The 27262-nt window shown below is 35.5% G+C and overlaps 1 protein-coding gene across 1 annotated transcript in view; it reads right to left on the reverse strand.

Moving 5' to 3' along the window:
* The window catches only part of USH2A (usherin), a 1059501-nt gene that overhangs the window by 63367 nt on the left and 968872 nt on the right, over positions 1–27262 (reverse strand). Inside the window, exons 61-63 of the mRNA XM_044674959.1 lie at positions 17115–17342; positions 14309–15825; positions 1784–2105 (exon numbers count right to left, since the gene is read on the reverse strand). Of these exons, the coding sequence (XP_044530894.1) occupies positions 1784–2105; positions 14309–15825; positions 17115–17342 (2067 nt within the window). The remainder of the gene's footprint in view (positions 1–1783; positions 2106–14308; positions 15826–17114; positions 17343–27262) is intronic.

Genomic DNA, 27262 nt, shown 5'->3' on the forward strand with positions numbered 1-27262 from the left:
ACCTTGGTCAGACATATGGTTCATTTTACTTAGGTGTCTATTTCTTGTAGTAAGAATAAGGGCCATTTGATGGATGTGTCTGATTTTCTGTTATATCAACCTCAACCAGTTATAGATCTTTAGACAACCGGTTCTAACTCATTATGCAATTATTATTCATGCATATATCTCTATCCTTTTTGAGCCTTTTTTATGGAATCTATCACACCTGTAGTAAAAGGTATTTCCTTGAAATGCAACTCAATGAACATTTATTCAAATGCTACTATGTGCAAGACACCAAGGCTAGTAATACAGAAAGATGACAAATGACAAAAATCCTGATCATCTTTCAAGTATCTGAGGGGACGCCTTAGTTTTAGGGACTTAGCGAATAAGTTGGTGTTCTTTGTTTTAATATCCCTTACAATTGCATAAACTTTGAACACAATTCTCTTTGCTTTTGAGGTAACTGTGTACTATCTATGTGCACATGCATATATTTTCCATGTATGCCATATATGTATACAGGAATCCCTTCCACATCATGACTTTCCCTACTGCAATTTTGATAAATCATGCGTTGGCATAAGAAATAAATAGGAATTTTTTTTGAGAGTGTATCAGAAGATTCTAGGTTCGACTCCTAGACGGCTTGCCAAAACTGTTATAATGATTGCTAAACTGTTTTAAAGATGGAGGGAAAAAGAAGCCCAAGGTATTTTTGGTTAATGGATATATGTGTATCTGTATAGTAGAGTTCACCCTCCCCCTTAGTTCGAAGGTTTTCAGAGGGATATACTTGTGTTGATGTTGGGAACAGGGATGGACAGGAACCAGTGTTCAGATAAAGGGACTTCTATGGGTTCAGGTATAGACAGTTTTCCAGTATTTAACTTAATGCCTGGATGCCAAGAAGCCCTTTCTGAACCCAGTCTTGCAGGGGTAAGACTGAATGAATCATCTCTGTGCAATTTCGCCTACATATGGTGGTCACAGACCACATGTGAAGGCAAGTAGCCAACACAGAAAAAGTGTAGAAACTATATATCCTATGACCCAAAACCTAAATTTTACAATAAGGTGCTGTAAATACCCCATAAAAGAAAAATTTAGATTTTTTTCCTCTGGCATGAAAGGAGGACCAAAAAATTCTATACAGATTTTCCAGATCACAGGCACCATGCAAGCATCGTGATGTGAAATATATACATATATATACACACACACATATATATATATATATAACACATACACTTTATATATACTTCATAGAGAAATAATTCTCTACATCTTTGGCCTTAGATTTTTCTCCAACTACACTGTGTCCTTCTTAAGGGAATGGATTAGAATTGCATGCAGTATTCCAGAGATAGATGCTCTCTGACTTTGCATTTTAATATTTTAACATATATCTGGTAACTAATAGGCTATTTTAAATCAGAACTTTGAGAAGGGTGAATTTCCAACTAAGCCAAAATCACCTTAATCAGTGCTTCCTGACTGATCACCAGAAGGAACCATTAGGTAGAAAGAAAAAGAATAGTGAAATCTTTTCATGAGTACTAAATATCCTTTGGTTAAATCTTTTAAACATGATTAATGATGATGATTAAGTGATGAGGAAGTATTAAATGTATATGATCTTTGTTTCTTTACTTGCCCTGGGCTTAAACACTTCTGAATTATCTTAAAATCCTAAACCTATACAGAGCCACTGTAAAATACAAGCAGATTATATAAGTAAACACTGCAATATGTATTGAATCTTACTTGTGAGTTACAGACAAGTTAAATTTCTTACCTGATACTCATACTCTGTAAAAGGCAAGAGCTCAGAATCTGTGAATGATGTTAGGGTTCCATTGTATACTAATACTGGGCTTGATTTCCCAGGCAAAGCTGTTGCTTGTCTCCTATATAATTCAAAATATAAAATTTTCCCATTTGGCTGAAGTGGCCCTGTCCACTGGAGAGAAACTTTGGGCTGGAATCCTCTTGGACTCATCTGTACATCTAAGAGTGGTGGAGGCTGCAGCATTGGTGAGGTTTCAGGGGTTTGTATGGATGACCAATCACTTGAAGCACATCCCAGTAACGTGCATCCTTGAATTCGTATTTCATACCTTTGGAAACAAAAATCAAGACTCAGTGACTAATATCAGAATCTCATGGAGTGAATGAAAATCAAAACATTAATTTATATCTATCTATGCCCAAGTCTTTTCTGTAAAGAAGAAAGCAACTTTTTCCTCCTCTAGAAGTGAATATGAAGTATTTTTTCCTTCTGATTTTCAAGAAAAATGGATTTTCATCTATTTGTGTTGGATTAGATAGAGGGGAATGACCCTTTGAGTTTTAGTATAGTCCAAGAATTCTTGGATTCTACAAGATAGAATTTTACAGTGAATGGCAAAAGGAAACGATAAAGCATCAGGTTTTGTGGACTGTGAGAGAATTTCTGAAGCTCTGGGCTAGGGGTTTCTATAGCTAAGGCTAAATGATTCAGCAAGAATGTGTTTAGGTCATGAAGGAATACCATGAAGTTAAGGCCTTTTTAGTAATAAATCCCCTCACCTGATACTGAACATCTTAAACCAGGCCCTCTTACACCCACACTAAGACCTTTTGGGACAAAGTTAACCTAGCTACATAGTAGATTATCAATCATGGAGACACCTTATTGCCTTCCAGTTAAACTCAACCAATCAATTATTTTTGTCTTATAGCTAGTTTCCTGCCACTTGGAAAGGCTTATTCACACGTGGGAAACTTCTTTTTCTTTTTTTTCTCTATCTGACAACCATGATTTTGTTGCTATTTATGTTCTTACCTTCAAGTATGACCATTTTCTTTATTTCTGATACCTTGTCTATTTTATTGTTCCTTCACCTAATGCACTCTTATCTTTCTTTCTTTCAACTTTTAAAAACCTTTTGGTCCTTTTCCTACCATTTTCTTTCTTTCTCACTGCTTTTTCTTTTCTAGAAAATTTTGGGCATGTTTTCTCTGGTTATTTTCTTACCTCTGTACCTCTTTCTGCCTCAGAGGCATTGATTGTAATATAGTGGAAAGATGCCTGGAAATGGAAGAGGTCTGTGTTTGAATCCTAGAACCCTTCTAACATTTACTAGTTTTGTGACCATAGGCCAACCACTTAATTTTTGTGAACCTAATTTTTTCATCTGTAAAATGAGGATAATATTGTCTGGAACATGAGAATAATAGAGATGATCTTATTTCACAGATGAAGAAACTGAGATCTAGGGAGATGAAATAACTTACCCAATGTCAAATAATAGTAATTGGCCAAGAGAGGATTGGAATTGTGATTCTTTGATTCTAGGTCTACTAGTCATTCTATGAAACCAAGGTGCTTCACACATTTTCTGTAAGAATCATATGAGATCCTCTGCCTTGCAAAACATAAGGAATTACATAAATATTAGCAATTATTATGACTTCATTTCAGTTCCCTTCTTCTGTCTTGCCTGGTTTCAGGATGAAACTCCAATGTAAGCTTATCACTTCTGAATTCATCACCAGGATGCTAACTTACATCTTGATTAATACCACCTACCCAAGTCTCTTTTTCTCTCTGATGGGAGGGCTAGAGAGTGGAGTAGCAAGCTCTTACCAGATCTTTCCTTTAGAGGGCTTAAGGGATATTCTCTGACAACCTCTTTCCTTGCTTCTTTTTGTAAAATGTCTCCCTCTTTAGATTGTAAGCTCCTTGAGGGCAGGGGTTATCTTTATAACAATTGTATCTGCAGTGGTAAGCAATAGGCACTTAATAAATTATTGGACTAATTAATTTTGATGATAGCATTTATAGAGTACTTTTATATTTTCAAATGATTTTCTTCATATGTACTATCTCCCTTATCTTTTTCTCTACTCTACAATCTAATCCATCTTGTCTTCCCTGGATTCCTTTAAGACTCCACTGAAATCTTACCTTCTGCAAATAGACTTTTTTTCCTTTTTAAAAGTATTTTTATTGATAAGTTTTGTTTTTATATTGCCCAGATTTACAAATAGGCCTCTTTTGAAAGATTCCTAGGAAGCAAATAGGTGATCCAAGGTTTTGGAGAGTATAGTTTTGGAGACAGGAAAATAGGATATACTATGATTAACTAAAATGATATCTAAGATAATAATATGGTTGAGTTACTTCTCTGTATTATTGAGGCTAATAGTTAGCATAGATAATTCAAAAGCAAATAGAACCCCCAAATCATATGTGTGTGTATATGTGATTGATACCATAAAGATTTTTATCAGTGACATTAATGGTGTACAAAATTTCTGGCAAGAAATTCTGTCAGCTAAAAGAAATCTATACTTGCTTTGAAACCTAGAGACTTTCCTGGTCCACAGAGATGTTCAGGAACTTGCTCAGGGTCACAGAGTCAGTGTGTCAGATATGGGAATTAAAATTCCAAGTCTTGCTGACTTCACAGATAGCTCTCTATCAACTGCCCCAAGCTGACTCATGGGATTCATGATGATTATTTTTCTCAACAAATTTGCCTTTGAACTCTGCCACCTAATTCTGCAAATAAGATGATACTTTTGAATCCCTGGAATCTGAAGCAGAAAAAAAACTAAGTCACAAAGGATTGGGAGCATTTTTGGATGATACCTGCAAAGGTTCTAATTACTGTTTAAAATTTAATAAAGTCCTAAATAATTGTCACAAGTAGGTACAAAAGACCATGAATGTTTCATTTAAACAGCACTATACATCAGAGATAATTATAGGAGGTAGCTATTCTACACATCACTAGATTACCATAATAGCTGAATTTTACCGGAGGTGGTTGGAAATCAACACAATTTCAACCTTTAATTTTTAAGTGGTTTTGTTCATTTTACTAAAATTTAAGCATAAAATGGTCTCTACTACTCTCCTCTCTGTAGATATAGAATATTTAAAACGTAGGTGGGGCAAAATGCTCAGTTCTTATTTATAGCATGGAAATAGGAGCTATAAGAACTATAACTAATATTCCTTTGTGCTGAGTATGTTACATTTGGCACAGATAGGGAGGCTCTACGAAACCATAATAAGCAATGTGGTTTAATCCTTTTTTTATTTTTATTTTTTTTAAACCCTTAACTTCTATGTATTGGCTCCTTGGTGGAAGATTAGCTTCAAGGCAGAAGAGTAGTAAGGGTGGGCAATGGGGGGTCAAGTGACTTGCCCAGGGTCATAGCTGGAAAGTGTCTGAGGCCAGATTTGAACCTAGGATCTCCTGTCTCTAGGTCTGACTCTCAATCCACTGAGCTACCCAGCTGCACCCTTTAATCCTTTTTTAAAAGAAGTCACGAGTAGAATGTGACTGCTGTAAAAAAGAGTGAATGTGATGAATATAGAAAAGCATCAAAAAAACCCTACATGAACTGATGCAATATGAAATAGAGCAAAGAAAATAACATACACCATGACTACAACAATGTATGTAGAAAAAACCACACACTCATACATATACAATCAAGTGAGTGTTTCAGAATTATAAGGAATAAGTGTGAACTTAATCGTACCTCTTTACAGAGGTGAAATATTCACAAATGTTGCACATTGCAAATAATTTTCAGACTTTTTAAACTGTATTGTTCAGTTATGCTCATCCACCCATCCCATTGTGCTTTCTTGTCTTTAAAATACTATTTTATATATAGGAAGACTTTTTTAAGAGAAAAAAGGTATAAAAATTGTGGAAAACTTTAGTGACAAAAAAAATGAAAGGCATCAATAAAACTGATTTTGAAAAAAAGGACAAAGAAGTCATGATAATGATCCTAGATGTATATTATATATAAGTCTCAAAACAAGTTATGCTCAGGGTAGAATAAAGAGGGAATACTTTAAAGGATTATGGTCAATAGAGTTTCATTTTCCAAGCAAAAGGAGCTAGATCGTCAAATTTCTAGATGATAGAAAGCTAGGAAATATAGTTAATATCCAAAGAAATCTCTAATATGGGAATCATAGTGGTGGGCTGGTAAATATTTTAAAACTACCTTTCCAAAAAAAAGTACAAGTGACATTTATTTATGTTTAATCTGCATGACTAACATTTTCCCTATTTAAAAAAAATCTAGACATTAAACAAAATAATAAATCAAGCCCTTATTTGTAGCCTTTTTCAATTTTCAAGATGTAAATTCAATGAAAATTTAAAAATCATTACTTATGGGGCATCCAGGTGGCTCAGTAGATAGAACCAGACCTGGAGATGGGTGGTACCTGGTTCAAATCTGACCTCAGACACTTCCTAACTGTGTGACCCAAGGCAAGTCACAACTCCAATTGCCTAGTTCTTATCGCTCTTCTGCCTTGAAACCAATACTTAGTATTGATTTTAAGATGGAAGGTAAGTAAGGGTTTTAAAAAGTTCTCTTTCATGAGCTAGATCATGCTGGCTTCAGCACATCCCCCAAAATATAATAAGATGAAATAATGGATGAACACTAATTCTGCACTTAGATTTAAAAAAAATTGCTATATAAACACAAGATGGGAGATTCTTTGCTAAAAGAACACTTTGTTGCAAAGAACTGGAAATTGTAATTAGCTGAAAACTCAGTATGATCTGCTAATGTGATGTAGAAGACAAAAACACTAATGTGATCTTAGACAACTTTTATAGAAGCATGATACTCATAATATAGTCATTCATTTGGCTTTTAGGAGTCGAATAATTCCATTGGATTTTGTTCTGTTTAGAAAAATCAGGAACATCATATTTGGTTTTAGGAATCACATTTTGGGAAGTAAATTGTGATTGTGTGGGGCCTTGGAAGCATGGGACAAAAAGATCAATGGAAGGAGCAGGGTATTCATTTGAAGAAACCTGGAATGGACGAGGCTTGAGGAGATGACAGCTGTCTTTAATTATATTTTAAGGGCTTTTTAAAGAGACTAGATTTGTTTTGCTTGGCTCCAAAGGCCAAGACTAGGAATAAAGGCTGTAAGTTTCAGAGGCAGATTTCAGTTCAATATAAGAAAAAATGAAAACCTCAAAACAACTAGGGCTTACTAAAATTGAAATGGGTTACACTGACAGATAGCAAGTTGTTCATCTCTAATGTTTTTCAATTAAGGAGGAAATTTCGACTTAAGCAAGGTGTTGGACCGAATGTTCTCTGACGTCCTTCCTTGCTCTGATGATTGTATGGAAAACCCTTCAAAGCTAATGTTCCCTGTCTAAACCAGCATATCTCTGACCTGTAAGTGCTTACTCAAATTAAGCTTTACTTTTAAAGTTTAAATACACAACCTCAATATGTTTACCTAAACACTTATTCTAATTGCTCCATAAAGATTGCCAAACATTTGCCAGAGAACTTCAGATTTACAAGAGTGATTGGATTTGGGGAAACAAGCTCTATTCCTTCACTCTTCCCCTACTGGCATAATATTGCATGCCACCAATTCCTGAAAACTTTTATTCTCAAAGTCTCTCTTGCAAAAAATTTTATGTCTATGAGGAAATTATATTTCCTCATTCTAGCAGAGGGGAAACATTCTTAGGTAAACAAGAAATAGTAGTGAATATGGAAGATAAAAATAAATAATTTTCATTACATGAATCTTTAAAAAATTCTTACAAACACAATCAATGCTTAGAAGACTTAAAAGAGAAATATCATTAAGATGGGAAAGCAATAACATTTTTGCAGAAATAATCTGTGATAAAAGTCTGATATTCAATATATATAAAGAAATGAGGAGCTGGAGCAGAATCTTTTATGTTTCAACTGAAATAAAAAAGCAATGATGATCTCAGAAAAAGTAAAAGCAAAAAATAGATCTAATCAAAAGAAATAAGCAGGGAAACTACATTAAACTGAAAAGTACCAGGGACAATAAAGTAACAGCAATACTATATATATCAAATTGTATGGTATCCAAATCCTTAAAGAAAAAATTAAATAAGTTATAGGATAAAATAGGCAGCAAAACTATACTAGTGAGGGTCTTCAGTTTTCTCATATCAGATTTAGATAATCTAACCAAAAAGTAAATAAGGAAGAAGTTAAAGAGATGAACAGAATTTTGTAAAAATTAGTTATGATACCCTTTGGAGAAAATTGAATGGGAATTGAAAGGAATATACTTTTTTCAGTTTTACATGGAACCTTCAGAAAAACTGGCCATGTATTAAGCTATAAAAAAACCTCACAACAAATTCAGGAAAAATATTAAATGCATCCTTTTTTTTTAAATTTTATTTTTTTTTAAACCCTTGTACTTTGGTTATTGTCTCATAGGTGGAAGATTGGTAAGGGTGGGCAATGGGGGTCAAGTGACTTGCCCAGGATCACACAGCTGGGAAGTGGCTGAGGCCGGGTTTGAACCTAGGACCTCCTGTCTCTAGGCCTGACTCTCACTCCACTGAGCTACCCAGCTGCCCCTAAATGCATCCTTTTAAGATCACAATGCAACAAAATTACATTTAATAAAAGGCCTTGTAAATATGTATTAAAATTAATTTGAAACTAAATAATTTAATCTTAAGAATGAATAGGTCAAAGAACAAATCATAGAAACAATCAATAATTTCATTAAAGAGAATGACATCAATGAGACAACATAGCAAAATGTATGGGATGCAGCCAAAATAGTACTTAAGGGAAAAATTATATCTTTAAATATTTGTATCAACAAAATAGAAAAAGAAAAGATCAATGAATTGGGCATGCAACTCAAAAACTAAAAAAAGAACAAAGTAAAAAATACTAAATTAGAAATCTTGAAATTCAAAGGAGAGATTAATAAAATTGAAAGTAAGATAATCATTAAGCTCATAAATAAAACCAGAAGCTGGTTTTATAAAAAATATATCAACTATTTGTTAATTTTATTTTATTTTTATTTTTTTAAACCCTTACCTTCCATCTTAGAATCAATACTGTGTATTGGTTCCAAGGCAGAAGAGTGGTAAGGGCTAGGCAATGAGGGTTAAGTGACTTGCCCAGGATCCCACAGCTAGGAAGTGTCTGAAGTCAGATTTGAACCTAGGACCTCTGGTCTCTAGCCCTGGCTCTCAATCCACTGAGCTACCCAGCTATCTCATTTAATTTGATCTTAAAAAGAAGAGAACCAAATTACCAGTACCAAAAATGAAAAGGGTGAATTCACCACAAATAAAGAAGAAATTAAAGCAATTATTAGAAAATATTTTGCCCAATTATATGCTAATATATCTAACAATCTAAGTGAAAAGGATGGATATTTAGAAAAATATAAATAGTCCAGATTAATAGAAGAGGAAATAGAATGCTTAAATAACCATATCTCTGAAAGAGTTATTTAATAAAGAAGCCATAAATGAACTCCCTAAGAAAAAACCTCCACTACCAGATGGATTCATAAGCAAATTCCAACAAACATTTAAAGAACATGTAATTCCTATACTATGCAAACTATAAGGAAAAATGGCAAAGAAGAAGGTCTATGAATATCTTTTTAAGACCTAAATATTGTGCTGATATTGAAATCAGTAAAAGCCAAAACAGAGGGAAAAAACTATAGACCAGTTTCCCTAAAGAGCATTGATGAAAAAATTTTAAATAAAGTGCAAGCAAGAACAATATAATAATACATTGTAATAATTGTAATATCATGATGAGGTGGAAAAATGCAGTACTGGTTCAATATTAGGTAAACTATCATCATGATTGTCCATATAAATAAGAAAATGAACAAAAATGATATCTCAATAGATGTAGGAAAAGTTTTTGACAAAATGCAACACTCTTTCCTATTAAAAACATTAGAAAGCATAGGAAAAAATAGAACTTTCCTTAAAATGATAAGTAGTCATGAGCAAAGAATTATCTGTAACAAAATATATATAGAAGAAAAAAAAAGATTGAGATTATCCAGGGATTTAATGGAAAAAATAAAGGAAAAAAGTCTTACTACCAGATCCCAATTTGTATTACAAAGTGGTAATCATCTAAACCATTGGTTCCCAAACGTTTTTGGCCTACTGCCCCCTTTCCAGAAAAAAAATATTAGTTAGCCCCCTAGAAATTAATTAAAAAATTTTGATATCAATTAATAGGAAAGATAAATGCACCTGTGGCCATCATTGCGCCCCCCCCCCCCCGCCCCCCGGATCGCTGCAGCACCCAACAGGGGGCAATAGTGCCCACTTTGGAAATCACTGATCTAAACAATCTGATATTGTCTAAGAAATAGAGTGTTAGATCAGGGGGATAGTTTAGGTATAAAATATATAGTAATAAATGATTTTAGTTATCTAGAGATCGATGAATGCACAAGAAATGTTGGGGTCAAGAACTAGCTATTTGATATACATTGCTTAGAAGAGTAGAAAACAATATGATAGAAATCTCACACCATATACTAAGAAAAAGTCAAAATAGGTACATGATTTAGACATAAAGAGTGGTGTAATAAGTAAATCAGCAGAGCATGGAATAATTTACCTGTTAGATCTATGAATAAGGGAAGAATTTATGATAAAATAAGAGAAAGAAAGCAATATGGGATGCAAAATCGGTAATTATGGTTATATTAAATTAAAAATGCAGCCAAGATTAGACAAAAAGTAGAGAACTTGGAGGGGGGGGGAGGATTATAGTATGTTTCCCTGATAAAGACCTAATTTCTCAACTATTAGAGAATTGTGTTAAATTTATAAGAATGAGTCATTTTCCATTTGACGAATAATCAAAGGATATAAATAAGTAATTTTTAGAAGAAGAAATCAAAGCTATCTCTAGTCATATAAAGATGCTCTAAATCTTATTGATTAGAAAAATTAAAATTAAAACATCCCTGAGGTACAACTTCATAACTATCAAATTGGCTAATATGATAGAAAAGAAAAATGATAAACACTGGAGGGGATGTAGAAAAATTGGGATACTAATGCATTATTGGTGGAAGCATGAACTGAACCAACCATTCTAAAGAACAATCTGAATTAAACCCAAAGGGCTATAAAAATGTAACCCACCAATATCACTACTAGGTCTGTAACCCAAAGAGATGAAAAAAGAAAAGGACCTATTTGTACAAAAATATTTATGATAGCTCTTTTTGTGGCAGCAAAGAATTGGAAATTGAAGAGCTGACTTAATTGAGAAACTTAAAAAAATTGTGGTATCTAATTGTAAGACACAACACAACAAGTTTTCAGAAAAAGTTGGGAAGGCTTATATGAATTGATTCAAAATGAAGTGATCAGGGGGCAACTAGGTAGCTGACTGCATTGAGAGCCAGGCTTAGAGATGGGAGGTCCTGGGTTCATGTCTGCCCTCAGATGAATTTAACCCCTGTTGCAGGGGTCTGCAACCTTTTTGGCCGTGAGAGCCATAAACACCACATTTTTTAAAATGTAATTTTGTGAGAGCCGTACAGTGCTCACAGTGCGCGCTCCCGTAACTACGCCTGAAAAAAATTGACTTTATGGCACCTGCAGAAAGAGCCATATCTGGCCCTCAAAAGAGCCAGATATGGCTCGAGAGCCATACGTTGCTGACCCCTGCCCTATTGCCTACCTCCTACCATTCTTCTGCCTTGGAATCAATACAAAGAGGGAAGACAAGGATTTTTTTTTTTAAATGAAGTGAACAGAATCAGAAGAACATTTTACACCATAACAGTAACAATAATCTTAGTAGTACAATGATCCAAAACAATTTTGAAAGATTTAAGATGAAAAATGCTCTCAACCTCTAGAGAAAGAACTGATGGAATCTGAATGCAGATCACAGCATACTTAAAAACAAAACAAAACAAACAAACTGTAACTTCTGTCTTAGAAATCAAAAGATTATAAGGCAGAAAAAGCAGTAATGGACTAGGCAACGCGGTTTAAGTGACTTGCTCAGGGTCACATAGCTAGGAGGTGTCAGAGACTGGATTTGAACTCTGGAAGCTGAACGTTCCTGACTCTAGGCATAGGGTTATATCCATTCCTCTACTTAGCTGCCCCTCAAGGCATACTTTAAAATCTTTTCTTATTTTTCTTATTTTCTTTTGGCCTTTCTTCTTTGGCAACCTGGCTAATACAGCAATATGTTTTATATGACTGCCCATGTATAATCCATAGCATATTGCTTGTTTTCTTAGGGAGTGGGAAAGGGAGTGTAGGGAGAGAGAGAGAGAGAGAGAGAGAGAGAGAGAGAGAGAGAGAGAGAATTTGAAATTCACAATTTTCAAAAAATGAATATTAAAATTGTTTTTACAAGTAATAGAAAAAATTTTAAATGAAGTAAAAAATAAATATCAATAACAACTAAAAATAGACATATAAAGAATTGTTACAAATATGTGAGCTTAAGTCATTCACTAATATATAAATGACAAAAAGGATGTAATAGTTTTCAAGTAAAGGAAAAGAAATGACCCGCAACCATATCCAAGAATACTCCAAATTGTTAATTATAAAAATAGTAAATTAAAACAATACTGAGGTTCCACTTCACAACCAACAGATTGATAATAATGACAAAAGAAAAATGAAAACAGCGATTGTTGGGAGGGACTGTCAAAGAATAAGCACTGATAATGGAGCTGTCAGTCAACATGTACCATTCTTGGAAAACAATTTGCAAAAATACTCCCCCAAAAACACTAAACTATAGCTACCGCTTGATCTAATGATACTATTACTAAATAATTTTAAAGACATCAAAGCTAGAGGAGGAGATGAGCAAACTAGGAAAATAATTTATATAACAATCATGATATTATAAAAGGAAAATAATATTGAAGGACCTCAAATCTCTATTTAATGTATTGATCAGTTATGACTTCAGAAGACTGATGCTGAAGCATGACAAGAGAGTTGATGGTGTAGAGGTACAGGACAAGGCATGCATTTTCAAAGGTGGCCAATGTATTGATGTGTTTTGCTTGAGGCAATTAGATGGTACAGTGGGTAGAGAACTGGGCCTGGATTCAGGAAAACCTGAGTTCAAATCCAGCCTTATATACTAGCCATATGACCTTGGACAAGTCATTTAATTGTCAACTGTCTCAATTTTCTCCACTGTAAAGTGGGGAAAGCAATAGCATCTACCACCCAGGGTTGCTGTAATGATCAAATGAGTTATTTGTCAAGTACTTAGCACAGTGTCTGGCACATAGTAGAGGACTCATGAATGCTTGTTCCCTTCCTGCTTATAAGGAAGACATCATTTTGGTATGTGTATACTGAGAGTATTGATTGTGAGAGTGAATTAGTGGGCAGTAAAGGAGGCATATGCCAGGAGCTTTAAAGGAGGCACAGGTAGTTGTTTCTATCTTTTAAGGATATACTACATGTCTCTCTTTAGAATTTCCAACCTTTCTGAAGTCTATTTCTCATCCAAACATCTCAGAGGTCCAAATCTCCCTTTGAGGCCAGTAGAGAATGTTTGTCATTCTTTTGAACTACAAATCCCAGAATTCCAGTCAGTTTTCAAAACCTTGATATATTCCATGTAATTTTTCTTTACTCGCAATATGCAGGCAGTAGTTTTTATTATCTGGAGGCTATGCTATGAGAGAACCAAGACTATTTTACAGTAGAGGATATATTTTTATAAATATTGCCATCTAAGAACGATAGCTTTCTCCTAATATTTTTAATATAACTTTGCCTGAATCTTTCCTTTCTTATTTCCATGTTCTGTATTATATCATATTTATTTGTATACATATATTATTCCTTGGCTAATAAACTCTTCAAAGGCGTAACTATCTATATTCATCATTGTATCCTTTGTACCTCACACATAATTGTACATAAGCACATAAAAACGATTGCAGTTCCTGAATTGAAATCCAACTCTTTTCCAACTGGTACATTCATCTTTGAGCCTGGCTGGACACCCTATCACTCATTTCTTAACAAAGTCTTATTGGTATACTATTCAAGAAAAATGTAGGCTGTAAAAGTTAAACTAAAAGTAAAGTTGAGATCCACAGAATTGATGATTTCAAATTATGATGCTGGAGAAGACTTTCGAGAGTCCCTTGGACATCAAAGAGAACAAATATGATAAGACTTAAGAAATTAATTCTGACAATTCACTGGAAGCTTAAGTGCTACATAATGAAAAGACAGAACTCATTGGAAAAGACCCTTATGTTGGGAAAGATTAAAGACAAAAGGAAAATGGGACTGTAGAAGATGAGATAGAGAGTGTGATAGAAATAAGAAGAGGGACTTGGCCAGACTTTGGGAGATAGGAGAGGACAGAAGAACCTGGTAAGCTATAGTCTATGAGCTTACACAGAGTCAGATATGGCTGAATGATTGAACAGCAACAATTTAAGAAACAAAGAACTGCATACCTATGAAAAGGTTTTAATTGGGTTACCATGAATGACCTCCTAGCAAAAGAATTGTGAGTTGTGTTCATGTGTATGGCTTCTGCCTCTGTTTCGACTGGATCCCAGATGCGGAGGGTATAGTTAATGATGTCACCACTGGTCTTTACAGGAGGGTCCCAGTTCACTTTGATCTCTTGAGAATTCCATGCCTGTAGCTCTGGAGGTGCCATCCCAGATGGTGCAGAAGGGTTTGTTCTGACTTTCACCAGTGGACTAGAGGTGCTGCCTTGACTATTAGTGGCTGTCACTGTGTAGCCATACTCCTTGCCTGAGGAAAGGTTAAAGTCATGATAGCGAGTTTCCATGCCAGTATATATAACCTCTCTGTCTCTCTTAACCTCATAATTTGTTATTTTCCCATTTGGATTAGCAGGTGCTTTCCAGGTAATTTCTACTGACTCTGAGCTTGTGGCTTGTAACTTTGGGGGGCCCATACTTTGTGGTGGAGCCTCCATTGTCCTGATAGATTTGGCCTCACTAGATGTGCAGCCTCCAATGGTACAGGCTGTTAAAGTGAAATCATACTCAGTGTATGGCTGCAGTTGGGAAACCACCCCAGACAGATTCTTGCCAGCATGGTATTCTTGATCATCAAACTGCAGGAAGTACTGAATGATTTCTCCATTTGGGGTTGGGGGTGGTGACCAAGATGCATTTATCTGAGTCGCAGTAAGAGCCCAAAGAGAGGGTGGGTTGACTAGAGCTGGGGCTGCCTCAGGAGTTTTGATGGTGGAAGCTTGACTAGTTGAGCAGCCTTCAGCTGTGCAAGCTATCACTGCATAGCTATATTCAGAGTAAGGAAGCAATTCATCATCAGTATAATTAAAAGTCTCAGCATCAAAGTTGAAAGGATAGAGTACTTCATTTCTTTGAAGTCGATAGGAATGGATAATTCCATTAGGCTGTTCTGGAGGGGCCCAAGAAATCATGAGTCTCTGGGGAATGAAAGATTCAAAGACCAAATCAGGTGGCAAAAGACCCTCTGGTGGGGCTTGTTTTGTCTTCACTGCAGACCAAGGGCTATCGGTGTGACCAGCTGAATTCCAAGTACGGATTTTATATTCATACAAAGTCCAGGGTTGTAAACCTTTGTCATTATACGCAAATGTATTCCTTTCAGTGTTATATTCTGTGAAAACAATTTTCTCATCTGCTTGAGTTGTCCTGTTTCCCCCAGCATATCCCTTGAAGCATCTGTGAATCACTTCATAGTGAATTATTTTTCCATTTGGATTAATTGGCTCAGACCAACTCAGTTCAATGCTTGTTGCTTCCACAGACTGGATTGTGGGAGCCAGCTGAGAGGTAGGAGGGGCTTCAGCTGTCCAGAGACCCTGAGGTGTAGAGAGAGTGCAGCCTGCCATCGTGCAGGCTTCCAGGGTCAGTACGTAGAGAGTGAAAGGTTCAAGGCGTCTGAAAAGAAACTGACGGGATAAGCCAGTGTATTCCAGGTTACCATCACTGAAGATGCTGTATGCCTGTAGGGAGATGAGAATGAGGGAGCAATTGTGAAATATAGAAATGATTTCTTGTTGGGTTTCTTTTTAATCCTTTATCTTTGCTCTCTATTGTCATGCCTGGTGGCACGAAGGGTAGATTGGATTTTTCCATAAATGGGGATGATCAGTAATGTCGACTTAGAAAGTAAGCTCTCTAAAGGGAGGAACAATGATTTTTTAAAAAACAAATGATCCCTGAAAAAACATTTAAATCACTATTAGATGCCCTAAAAGTAATAGAATATTAAGTCTGATCTTCTGAATCAAAATTTTGGTTTGCTTACTAATCTGAAAAGGAAAAAAAATTGAACCAGACTTTCTTACCTGCCTCTTAAAGGGAAGCCAGGTGGCACAGTGTCCAGAGTGCTGAACCAGGAATCAGGGAAATGAGTTCAAATGAAATCTTCTATACTAGCTGTGTGACCCTGGATAAGTCAGTTACCATCTGTCTGCCTCAATTTCCTTAACTATAAAATGGGCATAATAATAGTACCTAACATTCAAGATTACTTTGAGGATAAAATGATTTATTTGTAAGGTGTACAATGTCTGGTATTGGTGCTTAAAAAATTCTTGTTTCCTTCCTTCATAACTATAGGATCAAAGTGGATCTGTATCCTCTTGCTTCCCTCTCACCCTTCTTAGGGCAAGTAGTATCTATCATTATCTGAGCATATCACTTCAAAGAAATCTCTGGGAAGTGCAATCATGGTACCTAACTTTCTGCTATACCGCTTCCCATGGATGCATAATGAGGGGTGGTACACAATATCCACATTTAGCTTTTAATTGCTAAAATCCATTTTGTTCTTGAAGCATGTATTAGTGATGTGTTGAATGATAACTGTGAAGGGGGATTCAGGATTTTTTCCCCCTCTCTATTCTGTAACTGTGGCTCTAGAGAGAATAGTTGTATGCCCCAACAAGCTAATAGGGTAAAGCAACATATTATGAAATAGTTAATCCCACAGTTTTTAGTTCATAATATGGTGGTCATCTTAGAATGGTATACTGAGGGGAGGAGGAACATACTAAAAATACACAGAGATAGGAAAAAGTGGAGTTCTAATTTTGACTGACACTAGCTAGCTGACCATAGGCAAATCACTTAGGCTCTCTTAAGTATTTCCTTATCTGTAAAACAGGGGAAAATATTTTCTACATCATAGTGTCGTTAAAAAGGAGGAAAAAAATTAAAATGCGAATTATGTGAGTTTTAGTTATTTACTTTGAGAGTAACTAAGATGGCTTGATGAGAAAAATATTACCTTAATCACACCATTGGTTCTAATAGGTTCTGACCACTGAAGTAACAGTGCACGCCCATCCTCTTTCCTTTCCACTGTAAAGTTGCTCAGCCCACTTGGGGAAGATTCTAAGGTGTGGACAGTGGTCCATGGGCTTGACACTTCTCCTACATGGTTGACAGCGACAATGCCAATGTGATAGGTTGTGAATGGTTCTAATCCAAAAAGGTGAGCCTGGTACCTTGTTCCCTGCAACAGAAATAAATAGTTAATGATGTTCCTTTTGGAAACATTATCTGAAGGTCATTCACTGACTGATATCATCTAGTGAAAGCACACAAGGGAATGGTAGTCATTTCATTATCATCATTAAGAAGCAATGTTTATTGAGCATCCCTTGCGGATATGATAGAAGGCTGTGTGGCACAGGGATATTTAAAGAGTATATGATAAACAGGGCTATTGCCTTAAAAATAAAAAAAAAACTTAAAAGATAGAAATTAATGTGTTGTATCAGACCAATAATTAATTCAGCTCAAGTATTCATGTCTATGACAGTGATATCAAGGTAAAATTTGTAAGTGTTTAGAACACTGTCCCTCCAGATCATCCTTAAAAGTTGTGGATATAGTATCCCTAACTCTTCTTTTAAAAATCTAAATTATAGGCAAAGGAAATCTGGTCCCTCCAGCTATCCTCTAATGGAATCAAACCATGTCCAGATGGGTCCACCATCACCACTACCAGCTACCTTGAACCATCATTTTTGAGAGATAGAGGAAATATCATGTGCCAGATGGGTCAAGCCACTGCTACCACTTGAACCACTGATCTTCTTGGAACTCCCTGGAGGAGACAGCTCATGAACCAGAACCCAAGAGCCCTGGAAATTGCAGTGCCCCTTAAGACTATTGGCCCTTCTTTTATTCTGTCCCCTACAGTCAATAATCATTTATTAAACACTTACTATGTATAAGACACTATGCTAGGCGCTGAGGATAAAACATAACCATAAAATGTTACTCATCTCTGATAAAGTAGATTTTAAAAAGTATCCAATTCCTTGTAATTCTGCCCTTGCAAGTGTAGTTATGAAGACGTTACTTTCTCCTATGTGAATTCTATAACTGTATTGAAACTTTATGCCACAAACCATGGAAAACAAGGAAATATAAGGAAAGGGGCAATCACAGGTGTTAATGAGAAATAAGATTGGATCAGTCAGATAAAGTCTTTCACAGACTAGAGAATCATGATTAGAATCAGGTGCCAATCACACCCACCTGAAGGGTGGTGGAGAGAGGGATAAGGAACACCAGTTCTGTTCTCTCATCTTTCCAGACACTTGAGTGAGTATGCAGGAAACAAACAAACAAAAAAAAAAAACCAAAACAAATAACTGCATCCCTCCAAAAAAAAAAAACCAACCCTCAAAACCTATATTTCCTACCTCACTATCTCTCACTTTATGGTTCCACTAGAGGGATTTGATACTTTTTTCTAGGAATTAAAAATTGCAGATGTCTCTGTCATTGGTTGCTTCTTATACTGCTGCTCCAAGAATCCTGGGAAGAACTACTCCCCTCATATCTGCTTTTTTCTCCTTCAAGATATCTCAAAAACTCAAACTGTGGTATATGCGGGTGATGGAATACTATTGTGCTAAAAGGAATAATAAATTGGAGGAGTTCCAGGCGAACTGGAAAGACCTCCAGGAACAGATGCAGAGCGAAAGGAGCAGAGCCAGAAGAACATTGTACATAGAGACTGATATACTATGGTAAAATTGAATGTAATGGACCTCTGTACCAGCAGCAATGCAGTGACCCAGGACAATTTTGAGGGATTTATGGTAAAGAACACTGCCCACATTCAGAGGAAGGACTGCAGGAGAGGAAACATATAAGAAAAACAACTGCTTGAACGCATGGGTTGGGGTGGACATGATTGAGGGTGTGGACTCGAAACTACCACACCAATGCAACTACCAACAATTTGGAAATAGGTCTTGATCAAGGACACATGACAAAACCAGTGGAAATGTGCATCGGCCATGGGTGGGGGGAGTGCGGGGGGTGAAGGGGAAAGTAGGAGCATGAATCATGTAACCATGTTAAAAATGAATATTAATAAATGTTTAAAAAAAGATTAAAAAAAAATCCCACTGTAAAAGGAAAAGGCTCCAAACTCCAGTCTTGACCTTAGGTTAGTTTCCTCTCTTCTCAAACTGGGAAGAAATACAATTCTTTTTTTTTGTCCTTTTTCCCCCCTTTATTTTATTCCGGTAACATACATGTTTTCCAAAATTACATGATTCATGTTGTCTCCCTCTGCTCTTCCCAACCATCACCCATAGTTGACAAGAAATTTCACTGGGTTTTACATGTATTATCACTCAAAACCTATTTCTATACTGTTCATTTTTGTAATAAAATAATCTTTTAAAACCAAACCCCCCAAATCATATAACCGAAACAACAAGTGACAAATCATGTTTTCTTCTGCAAAGAAATGCATTTCTCAAGTCTTTAGAAATTTTGATACCTTTGGAGAAGGTCAACAGAAACATTACACTACATCAATTACGCAAAGCAAAAAAACTACTCTCCCTAGCCTCAAGGAACTCACATTTTAATTGGTATGACAACATGGAAAAAATTGTCCTACTGTGATCCTTAAGGAAAGCAATCCTAGCAGAGAGGGGATCCATTAAACTCCCATCTTACTCTACTTGCTCCCATCAGACAAGCCCAAGAGGTCTGGGAATAGGAATCTCTCCCCCATCCTTCCTCTCTTTCTTTACTACCAGCCAACAGCCAGGGAAACAATCCTTGTGGAATTACGACATTGCTACATTTCACCTTCCTCATTTACTGTTGAAGTCCTGACTTTTTTTTTTTTGAAGTCCTAATTTCTTGTTTGCCACAACTGCAGAAGATCTGGAAAAGGAAGTTCTGATCTGCAAAGTCCTTAGCACTTTCAAATGGTTCAACATCAGAAGAATATAGATATATGTATATGCATATGTGTATAAACATATTTTTAATTATGTTAAATTCATTATAGAAGGAGCATTATCATTCTTTTTGTCTCTGGACTCTATGGACCACTTTGTTTTTCCATGTCTTTTGTCTTCTAAATTTCTATTATGGCTTCATCTCCTATTAGTTTCTGAGCTCCTTGAAAGCAGGGAATGCCATACTTTTCTACTTACTATTCCTATTTTCTAGTATCCTCAGTGTTTAGGACATTTCTTTACAAGTAGTAATCACTTATTATGTGCCTCATTCATTTATGTATTGTAAAGAGGGTCTACGGGTTTCTTCTCATCAGACTAAACATATCTTCCCTTCCTATAATGCATGCACATACACGCTGGTGCCTTGTTTAAAGGACACAGAAATATGTTGGTTGTTTTTCAGTAACTCCACAATAATTGATAGGGATTCAAAAGGACCCTTATCAGAGGAAGCACCCTTCTCTGTGGTCTATTGGAGAGAGCTGACAGATTAGCTTGGTCCTTTTGCCTTCTTCCTTTTCCCTGTTCAGAAGATAGATCTAACTTGTCCTCTAGATGGGAGGTTGTGGGTACAGGAACATTGTTCATGAACTTCTGTCTTCTGTTTTTATAGGCAGGCAAGAGAACTGATGATTTGTAAACAGAAGAACTAAGTAATTGGTAAGCCTATCACAAATGGATAAGTTTTCACTTTTAGATTTATATGCTTATATATATGTGTGTGTGTGTGTGTTTATGGGTATATATATGTATATATATATACAATTAAATATACATATGTATATACACACATATAAATATATATGTATGTAGAATGTATGTATCCATGTGTACATTATATATATATATATATAAAGAGAGAAAACTATAAAGAACTATATCACTTTAAATAGAGTACTTAAGGAACAATTATAACTGGTTTAATGGTATACACAGTTATGCTATATGGGATCAACATAGGATTTCTGGAGTTTTAAGTGTGCTGATTGCAAGTCATCACTCGTCCCTCTTGTCTTTGGGAGAGATTTTATTTTATTGGATTAGGTAACAGTATGAGGGCAAGTGGACCTTTGTCACAGAGTGTCAGAATGAATGAGTTTCTTCCTGCTTTGGAGGACGTACTTCCTTTTGTTTTGACTGACAGCTCCATACTCTATATCCTAGTCCCAGCCACTTTGCCCCTGTCACTGTAATACCCCTCTCTGGGGCCATTTCTTGCCCCTCAACTGCCATGGGAGTGAAGGATGGACTCCCTGGAGAAGCAATGCCTTTCTGATGCAACTCCATCCTCATTTTGCCACAGGCACAGTTACTGCTAGTTACAGCTTTAAATAGGAGGAGGAACATCTGGCTAAAAATATGTGTGTCTATATTTTACCTTAAGGTGATTCTCCTTAGCTTAGAGATATATGGTATAACAATTTGTCCAAATGATTTATAATAAAAGCTAAATCAAAGCAAAGTGAACCATTTTCCCACCAGGTTGATTTAAACAAAACTACATAATTCCATTTCTACATACTTAGTTAGGGGTTTGAATTATTGTGTTAATGTTTCTTATTTAGCTATTTGATACAGGTAGAGAAAAATACAATTTTCTTTATGTAGCAAAAAATTGTGAAGCCAATTTCCCTGTTTCAATAAGTCTGATTAAACTGTTAAATGCCAACCCCTGGAATTCTTTAATATTTAAACATTTGCTAAGCAACCAGACTCTGCAACAAATTTTACAGAAATATTAATTTCTCTTTTTTTAAATATTAAAAGTTAGATGATAAATATTTAAATAGTTATTTCTCCACAACACTGGATTGGTCTTTTAGATAAATACAGCACAGAGCTGGAATGACCATAATGAATATTAAATGTGAAGATGCCACAAGTCCCGATTACAAACATACTTTTCTGATAAACGATTCGTTTTCTGTGAAACAGGGCAAACACGGGCAAGATTAATAATGCAAAAAAGTATAATTCTTTGTTAGGAATATTCGGTAATTGGTGCCAAAAAAGCATAAGCTCCGATACAAATAGTAATCACCTCTAACAGATTATATATAAAAAAGAGTTGGCTGCTAGGGGACATTTAGAGATATCTTTTGTCATAAGAAACATGAAAAGCATGTGGGTTATAAAGCAAAAACATATGTATATTGTCAATAGCAGCACCTGCTCAATTACAGTTTATTTCAGGGCTGAGAATTTCATTCAGCCCCTAGATGGCAATACTATCAAACACTTTTTGTAACATGAGTACTTAATGATTAACAGCCTGCATTCATTCATTCATCCAACATACTCAAGGCAACCATTAAAAAAATAACAAAACTGATTTCATTATAGATTCTTTTAATAAACATTTATGGCTTAGATCCGTGAAAGTAGAAGCATTCCAACTGCCCTGGCCCCAACCCTACCCACCACCTACTCACAAAATTATGAACTGCAAGTTACACTACAGGACTCAAATTTAAGTTCATGCCTGGCATTAAGATTTGGCACTGAAGTTATGTTGGCAAAAGGTGCAATGGAAATCAGCTTTTCTGCTGAATATGTTTATATATATATATTAATTTTATGGTGCTATTGAGATTTTAAAATAAACTTTTCAAAATTCAAAATTTATATTAAGAAAAAAAGTTTCTATAAAAAAATGTTTATTCCTCAAAAGTTACACAAAACATTCATTTGATAAAGGATCACCTCTTCTATACATGCGTTTTTAAGTTTTACGCTTTTGTAATAGCTTTGTGTTTTTTATCCAAGTGCATATGAAATACAGGTTAGTGGTAACTGAAAAAAAAAAGACAAAAAATCCTTGCCGTAATATGGACTATTTTAGAGGTAACAAATCATCCCAAGTAAGTAAAACTATTGGCATAATCCTCACATAAGAAAGGGGGAGGTTTTATTTAGAACTAATTTAGGCTGGTTTTACAAAATGCCAAAAGGACTAGCTGGAAAGTAGAAGGAAAAAAACAGTTTCACAACTGGTCACTTTGTCTATATCACATCAGATAACCGAGTTTGACTGATTGATTTCTTCAACATATTGATTTTTCTCTTAAAATTGACTGGCCACTTAGTCCATAAAAGTATCATCATAGCCTTTCTTTAACAGTGATAATATTCCGTATATCCCTCCATACCCCAATATGATAGAGGCAAAATTGATAAAAATTAACACTGCTAATTTCTAAAAAATTATGCTTTTCTAATATGATGATTTTCTTACTTCAATGTCCCTCCCTCCCTTTTTCCTTCTTGTCTATTCCTATTATTTGTCTCCTTCTGTGCTTTACGCTCCTCTCTTTCTTCCATTCTAGCTTTTCAGTTGAATTTCCAGGTGCAATGTTCTTTCTCCCTCAAGTCTTTTTCACCTTCTAAACTACCACTTTATACTTGTTCTGTTTTTCTCTCTTTGCCCATCTTATAGCTATATTATGGAAATTTTCTTTTGGTATTAAGACAAAATACAGTTCTCCATTAACCTAAACCATCACATTGGTTTGACAGTCCATCAAGGACAGTCACTAGAAAATAATGATCGAAAGAAAAAAAAAAAGGTGGTGTGACTTTAATAAACTGGGGACCACTTAGCTCTCATTAATCGAATCTCTTCACCAAACTTAACCTCATTTTCATTTGGTTCTTTTTTGAACTTCTAAGCACAAGAATCAAATGAGTTAGGGGATCAAATCAGCTTACCATTTCATGAAGTAAAAAGGCATTGGAATATGGCAAATTGTGTGCCAGGTAGGGGCTCTGCTGGCAACTTAGGTCTATCTGTTAACCTCCCAGCCCTGCTGCTGGGGACAGCTGTGGCTTCTTGGAGTCTTAAAGCAGTCTGACAATTTTACATCATCTTCTCTGATTGCTTTTGACGACTTGAAGTGCCCCAAAGGTGGCCATAGGGTCAAGAGGTTTTTGTAGGTTGAAAATGATCAAAAATTAGCATTGATCTGTAGGTGTCAATAAAAGTCTACTCAGGCAGACTCCCTGAACAAATGTTTAAACTGCATAAACCCACGTACCCTAGTCATCTTTGAATCTATTGATCTGATGATCCAGCAGTTTCTAGAGCTTTCGCTCTGGGCTTTGTAGTATACTTGAGGAGAACCCACCTTTCTCAACACTTAGGATCCTAGGGATGATGTTTCTTTTATAAATGTAATGAAATGATGAGACAATTACATTATCCATGCTCACCAGGGGGAGCACTATATATTTGTATAGCATATGTGTATGTGTGTGCTTATATATGCATATATATTTATATACACGTATACACATAGAAATCTTATACACACATACACGCACAAAATATTTTTAATATATACACACATATACATGTATACACATTCATGTATATATATATGTATATATGGTTTTTTGTGGGTAGTGGGGTGTGTGTGTGTGTGTGTGTGTGTGTGTGTGTGTGTGTGTGTCTGAATTTCCATATTAGAAAAACTAACTACTTTGAACTGGTCTCTAAAATGCGCAGTCAAACATTTCTTCTGTCTTTGGATTTTACATAGACTCCTACCTTCCCCCTGGAGAGAGTTTCGACTTTAAATCCTGAATGCCTGACTGGGCTTCCTTTGACTACTCAGTTACAGAGAGTGCCAAAGACCAATGGTATAACTCACATGAAATCTCTCTCTCTCTCTCTCTCTCTCTCTCTCTCTCTCTCTCTCACTTTCTCTCTCTCTTTCTCTTTCTCTGTCTGTCTCTCTCTCCCTGCTTTCCCTCCTCCAGAGGAACCAGGGGTTAAATATAACCATCTCTCTAGTTCCTCAGTTGAACCAAAAAGGAAGCTTTTCGGTTGTTTTATAGGGCATGGTATTTCCCCTTGGCACAATGAGAAATTAGGGGCACTTGCTATGGGCAAAAGCTTAGATTTGGAATTTAAAATAGAAAATTAAACCATTTAAAATAGCCTTGAAGCTCATACATAGAACAGACTGTATTTAGCCATTTGACTTGATTTTTGGATAACATCAGAAATTCTAATGATGTTAACATGTTGGCAAATGGATAACACAAAGTCCTCTCATGGACATCAGGGCAGTGGATGGACACTTTGAGATATTACAATGGAACTATTCCCCACTCCCATCTCATATAGTTAGTTTTAAATTTTATCAAATTTTAGTAAGATATATAACATATCTAATTCTAGTCCTTTCTTATTTTAAAACAGTCAATGATATATTGCTCTTGTGCAAATATATAAAATATAAAATAATAATAATAATAAATGTATAGCAAATATATCAGCATATTTGCTGATTTTTTTTGTGGTGACTTGAGAACTTCTGCTTAATATGATAACACATTCCATTTTCCCATTCCGTAAGGTTTTAACAAACCATCAGAGTTTTCATTGCAGTGGCCCATACTTCCTTTCCCAGTGCTCTTGCCTGCCAAACTTCTAATCATACTCATCCCTGTCTCCCCCTCCTACCTACATCACTAAGCTGGCAGAACAAAGTCTCATTACAGCAAACATACTCAAAGTTACTACATAAACATAGATTCCTGCAGTATGTTACCAAAAGCTAGGAGAAAAAAGAGGAAAATATCCTTTATGCATACTACTAGATGTTTCTAGGACTAATGAATATTATAAATGTGCTAAGGTATGGTGGGCTAACATTTAGAAATAGTAAAACTGCCAGTGTAGGAAGAGAGAATCAAAATAGTGATGGAGAAAGTCAATTCACATCATATATTGAATATCAGTTGTTCATAGCAAATTGCACTAGAAACTCTGGAAAGATACAGAGGAAGAGGTTGATGTATAGTATTGTACTAAGAATAAAGGAGATTAGCATTCTAGGCCATTTCTGCCATTTTTTAGGTATGTGGTCTTGGTCAAGTCATATCACTTTGTGGCCCTAGTTATATTTTCTGTAGAATTAGGTTATTAGTTCAACAATTCATTTATGTATTCTGTAAGAATTATTAAGCATCTGCTATATTCCAGACACTATGATACATACTGGGAATAGAAAGGGGAAAAAGTCTCTGCCCTCAAGGATTTAGTGGAAAAAGTTGTACAAAATTTAGTAAAGATGAAATACATACTAAGTAAATTGGAATATTGAGGGACCAAACCTGTGATTTTATTGATATTAAGAAATCTTGATGATTTAAAAATTTACAAATGGAAATTGGCACCTTCTCTTCAATTTCTAGTGTCTGATAGGTGCCTGTACCACATAGAACTTAAGCTGACCAAAATCACACAGACAGTAAAGTCCAAAGCTTGAGTCGAACCCAAGTTGTCCTAACTCTAAGGCTAACTTTCTTGCATTGTGCCACACTGACTGTAAACAAAGTAAATATTCAATGTTTGGGGGTGGAGGACAATAGTGATTTGAGGATTGAGAAAGGGCTAGTATAGGATATGGAATTTGAACTAAATTTTATAGGAATTAGAGATTGTAAGAGGAGGGGAAAAAGGAATTGTAATCATGGGAGTCAGTCAGTGAAAAGATATAGAGATAAGAGACAGATAATATGTATAAGGAACAGGGAAGTTTGACTGGCCTATGAGTTGCATGAAGGGGAGTAATGTGTGCTAAGCCTAGAGAGATGGAGTGGAGTCAAACTGTAAATGATTTTAAATGCCAAATTTTAGAAGAATTAAGGAGTTTATAGAATTTTTCAAGCAAAGGAATGACAGGGTGAGAACTATACTTTAGGAGTATCACTGTAGCACATACTTGCATATGAAATATAAGATCCTTGAAAGTAGAGTTTTTTTTCTTTGTAACTCTAGTACATAATAGTGCTGTTAGATACTAGAGAATATACCCCAGAAAAGAATAGACGGTTAATAAATACTATCTGGTTGATAGACAATTTTATGGAGATGGCCTGGAAACCAGATAGGAAGTTGTTTAAATAGTATGCATGAAGTGTGATTAGATCAGATAATTTTTAAACTCTCTTCCAGCCCTAAAAGTATGTGCTATGCTGTAGTTCCCAAATTTAAGAAGCTTAAATTCTCCTGAAAGGACTCATGAAACATTTCTTACATATGACGCCTCTTTTCTACTCACACAGTCATCCAATTCATGTTCTCATCACCTCTTGCAATCTCCTCTTTATTTTCCTAGTTTACAGCTTCACCTGCTCTAAC

The sequence above is a fragment of the Gracilinanus agilis genome, chromosome 4, assembly GCF_016433145.1.
Source record: "Gracilinanus agilis isolate LMUSP501 chromosome 4, AgileGrace, whole genome shotgun sequence".
Taxonomy (NCBI): domain Eukaryota; kingdom Metazoa; phylum Chordata; class Mammalia; order Didelphimorphia; family Didelphidae; genus Gracilinanus; species Gracilinanus agilis.